The sequence below is a fragment of the Gadus morhua genome, chromosome 20, assembly GCF_902167405.1.
Source record: "Gadus morhua chromosome 20, gadMor3.0, whole genome shotgun sequence".
NCBI classification, from domain to species: domain Eukaryota; kingdom Metazoa; phylum Chordata; class Actinopteri; order Gadiformes; family Gadidae; genus Gadus; species Gadus morhua.
Genome location: NC_044067.1, coordinates 6,187,206 through 6,192,205, shown reverse-complemented (window position 1 = coordinate 6,192,205; position 5,000 = coordinate 6,187,206). Strand labels below are relative to the sequence as shown.

The 5,000-nt window shown below is 56.0% G+C and overlaps 1 protein-coding gene across 1 annotated transcript in view; it reads right to left on the bottom strand.

Moving 5' to 3' along the window:
• arhgef49 (Rho guanine nucleotide exchange factor 49) overlaps window positions 1-5,000 on the bottom strand; it is a 39,445-nt gene that overhangs the window by 17,852 nt on the left and 16,593 nt on the right. The window contains exons 2-3 of the mRNA XM_030344046.1: window positions 4,786-4,958; window positions 1-748 (exon numbers count right to left, since the gene is read on the bottom strand). The exon at window positions 1-748 is cut by the window's left edge and continues 988 nt beyond it. Of these exons, the coding sequence (XP_030199906.1) occupies window positions 1-688 (688 nt within the window). The 5' untranslated portion in view covers window positions 689-748; window positions 4,786-4,958. The remainder of the gene's footprint in view (window positions 749-4,785; window positions 4,959-5,000) is intronic.

Here is a 5,000-nt window from a genome sequence, read left to right as displayed (position 1 = left end):
GGAGGCGGAGCTTCTCCCGCAGGCCCTTCCTGCCGTCGCACTCGTCCACGCCGCCGGGGAACAGCCAATGAGGGAAGAGCGCCAGGTCCTTCCGGGGCAGGCCTCGCCGGGAGTAGAACGCCAGGCTCTCGGGGCTGGGCATCAGCCCGTACACCCCCATGCCGGCCCCGTCCGGGGGCCCGTCGTACCAGTGGCTCGTCTCGGTGCAGCGGAACACGAACTCGCTCTCCATGCTCCTGTAGGGGCCGCCGGCGAGCCCGTACATCCCCGGGTCGGCCACGCTGTTCCAGTGCAGGTTCTCCATGCTCCGGTAGGGCCTGCCGCCGCCGCCGCCGCCGCCATCGCCCTGGACGCAGGCGTAGGGTTCCTGCCCCTGCAGCGGCCCCACGCCGTAGGCCGCCTGCCGGCCGGAGCAGGTCCGCAGCCCCAGGTTACTCAGCAGGGTGCTGCTGTTGCACCTGGACATGAACGGGAAGGGCGCCCCCTGGAGGCCCACGGGGTACTGCGGGAGGCCGTGCCCGTGGTGGGGGAACGTGGGCAGGGCGCCGGGGGACAAGGGGTGGCTGGGGAGGCAGGGGTCCACTTCCATGTCCGGGCTGAAGAAGGAGGCACACCTGGAGGGGGAGCCTGTGGGGTCGGAGGAGGCCAGGGGGTAGTCACATGATGGAGGGGACTTTACATCTGGCATGGCCGCCGGCTCGGCCAGACGCCCTCAGGCTCGCAGACAGAAGGCAGACAGATCCTGGGCCTGGAAGGGGGGGGATGAAGGACAGGGAGAGTTCAGAATGGAAGACTGGAGCAAATCCTCACGTTGACGCACGCACGCACACACACACACACGCAGAAGGACGCACAGAAGGACAGGCGGACACACATGACACTCAGGAATGCAGATTGTCATCCCCATTCAAATCCTACTTAGGCTTGTATATGTGTATCTGTGAGTGCGTGTGTGCGAGTGTGTGTGTTGATGTGCGTGTGGGTATGTGTGTGTATGCGTGCGTGTAGACCTTGACCTTCATCTTTAGCACGAATGCCAGTATACTAAAACCCAGTGTTAGTCCACTGATGAAATTCTATCATAATTATAACATAATACAGATTCTGATGAAAGTTGAGGACACAGGGCGCAATGCCTGCAATGCCCTCAGAAGGTCTCATTCTGGTCCTTGTTAAACCCGAGATCCCCCCCTTGACAATGCCACAGAGATAAAAGCCCAACAGACTCGCTGTACGGTAGGGCGCCTTCACAAACCAGCCCAGGAAGACATGCTGGGCGTGACCGGTGTTCGGGATGGTTGTCGCACACTGACAGACACAATGGCCCTAACCCCGACTTCAGCCTCTATTTACGTCTACATTCATTTGTTTAACAAAAGCCCCGCTCTCCCTCGCTCTCTCTTCGTCATCGTTCCCCTTAGGGACAGGATTGGCTTCACAGCCGAGGTCCTAAAAGGGCAGGACCAATTAACTTACTGTAATGGCCATTGACGAATGAAACTAGCGGTCTATGTAAGAATAGCCTGAGCGATGAGAGCCCAGTGACACCGGGAGAACGCAGGTCATAGAAGATAGACAGGGGAGGGATGGAGTGGGGAGGGAGAGAGGGGAAGGGAGGGAGGGCTGGGAGGGAGAGCGAGAGAGGGAGGTGAAGGGGAGGCTGGGAGGGAGGGGAGGGAGAGAGAGGGGTGAAGGGAGGGGGGGGAGGAAGGGAGGGAGAGAGAGGTGAAGGGAGGGGGGGGAGGAAGAGAGAGAGAGAGAGGTGAAGGGAGGGGGGGGAGGAAGGGAGGGAGAGAGAGGTGAGGGGAGGGGGGGGAGGAAGGGAGGGAGGGGAGGGAGAGAGAGGGGTGAAGGGAGGGGAGGGAGGGAGGGAGATAGAAAGAGAGAGCTGAAGGGAGGGAGGGGAGGGAGAGAGAGGGGTGAAGGGAGGGAGGGGAGGCTGGGAGGGAGGGGAGGGAGGGGTGAAGGGAGGGAAGGGAGGAAGGGGAGGAAGAGAGAGAGAGAGGTGAAGGGAGGGAGGGGAGGGAGAGAGAGAGAGGTGAAGGGAGGGAGGGGAGGGGGGGGAGGTGATAGACAGAATGAGTTGAGCGGCGACGGTGGTGGAGAGAGCTGTGGCCGAGGCGAAGGGATAGTAATGACGATAACAAGCTCCCTCCTTCTCAGTAATCACACACAGACACACACACACGCAAACACACAAACACACAAACACACACAAACACACACAAACACCCCGCCAGGCGACAAGGCTGCTAAGAACTCAGTGAGCTCATGCTTCTACATCCTGTACCTCTCCCTCCCTCTCTCTCTCTCTCTCTCTCTGTATTCTGACCTCTCTCTCTCTCCCACTCCCTCCCTCCCTCCCTCCCTCCCTCCCTCCCTCCCCCTCACCCTCACCCTCTCTCTCTCTCTCTCTCTCTCTCTCTCTCTCTCTCTCTCTCTCTCTCTCTCTCTCTCCCTCTCTCTCTCTCTCACTTTCCAGTGAGTGAGGGAGCAGCAGAGGGGGGGGGGGGGTCTGGGTGGAGGATTAAGGGGTCATGACCGTGGCGGTGGTTATGATCGTTCCGATTATGGAGCGTCGGGCGAGGGCTGATCCCGCCGAGGTTCGGGATGAGTAATGAAACTCGAATCATCGTTAGTTACAAACGCTCCCTAATGCCCGTCGGCCAGCAGTCGTCCCCCTTTACACACACACACACGTTCAGACACACACATACACACATATACATACATATACACATGCAGACGAATACACACACGTGTACATACACATGTACACATGCAGACACACATACACTCTCACAACCGCACATATATTCAGACACACACACACACACACACACACATCCCCAGACACACGCACACGTCGACACACACATATGCACACACGCACACACACATCCACACACACACACACACACACACACACACACACACACACACACACACACACACACACACACACACACACACACACACACACACACACACACACACACACACACATCCACACAGGCACACACACCCACACACATACCCACACACACACCCACACAGACGTAATGGCCCCATTTCGATTCCTATCACACTTCTTCTTCTTTTCCGGCACCAGACCGCCACGATGCCATTGATTTTACAGCATTTATGAGTCTGACGTCGCAGACGTCACAGAATGGAACTTCCCAGACATCATGTGCGTTAGCGGTGATTGAATGAATGAACCGAACGACAGAAGGGAAAGCCATGAGACTTATTAGCGAGGCCTAACCGTGGGCATAAAGGCTGATCCTATCAACCAGGGAATCAGTCGAAAACGTTGTCACTTTCCCCTTGGTTGGTTGGCTGGCGTAATTGTGTTGCGTGTATGTGTGATTGATTATGTGTGTGTGTGTGTGTGTGTGTGTGTGTGTGTGTGTGTGTGTGTGTGTGTGTGTGTGTGTGTGTGTGTGTGTGTGTGTGTGTGTGTGTGTGTGTGTGTGTATGTGTGTGTGTGTGTGTGTGTGTGCGTGTATGCGTGTGTGCGTGAATGTTTGTTCCCAACCAACAGCTAATTGCATATAAAACGCTGACATGCAGATTGTGCTTTTAATAGGCATGTGGCGTGCATTGTTAATCAGCAGCACATTGCTTACTGAGTGTGTGTGTGTGTGTGAGTGTGTGTGTACTTTGTATTTTCACTCTCTCCCTGAGTTACTGACAGTATAAAGGGCTTTCTGGCGGCTGATGCATTTTCTCCCTGAAGCTCCCGTCACCGGCGATAACAAGGGAATAAGTCACAAGCGTGACTCCCCAGTAAATCAAGGCTCCCTGTGCCAGCATGCACCCAGGCCCATCCCTGCCTGGGCCGTATAAATGGGGGCGTCTGTGAGGAAGGACGGTGGGAAAATGAGGAAATAAATCAGTATTAGGAGAATGGTGTACTCTGTGATGGGGAGCAAGCTTCAGAGTCCTCGGCTGTCAGTCTGTGGAGGAGCCGCGCGCTGGTATCCATCACTTTAACAATGGACCATGGCACTGCCGGCACACCAATTTGAGGAAACAACAACAAAAGCAAACCATGGTTGACCTTTGTTTTTTATGAATGGACTTTAAAATAAGATGGGCTAAGGATTAAATTCTTGTTTGTCATAAGTTAGCTTTTGCCCATGGCATACATTAACCTTCTAAGAATTTCATGGTTTTAAATCTGAGCACACGTTTAATTAGCAAATCCGTCAACCATATTCCAGCTTGCCTTTCTATCGCATGCATAAACAAATTGGACCCGCCAATCTCTCTGTGTGTGTTGGCTTTCGTTCCGTCTTTGTGTATCTTTATCCGACCATCTGGCCGCGTGCTGAAGCTTGCATGTCTGCATGCGTAGGTGTAAGCGTGCACCCTGTGTGTGTCTGTGTGTGTGCGTGCGCACGTGTGTGTGTGTGTGTGTGTGTGTGTGTGTGTGTGTGCGTGCGTGCGTGCGTGCGTGCGTGTGTGTGCGTGTGAATGTGTGTGTGTGTGTGTGTGTGTGTGTGTGTGTGTGTGTGTGTGTGTGCGTGCGTGCGTGCGTGCGTGCGTGCGTGCGTGTGTGTGTGCGTGTCAATATGCGTGTGTGTGTGTGTGCATCTCGGCCCGGCAGGGTTTGTATAACCCTGGTATCCCTCAGACTGGAGCGAGGCTAACCTAGCCGAGAGCGTTGGGTTGCAGCGGGTGGGATCGGGTTTGGAGGCGGATCTCTCCCCGCGGCCGCCGCCGGCGCCCGTTAGCTTCCTGCTAGCGGGCTACGTGTCAGACCCTCCGTCAACTCACCCCATTTTAATCAGGCCTCCGCGGGCCTCCGCGCCGCTCCGCTCCACCCGCAGCTCACTGGCTCGGATCCCCGCTCATTCAGAGCGCCAGGCGTGTGTGTGTCTGTGTGTGCGTGTGTCTGTGTGTGTGGTGGTGTTCTTCTCCACGCCGAAACAGACAGACGAGGCCCTGAGCTGGAACGATAGAGAGAGAGAGAGAGAGAGAGAGAGAGAGAG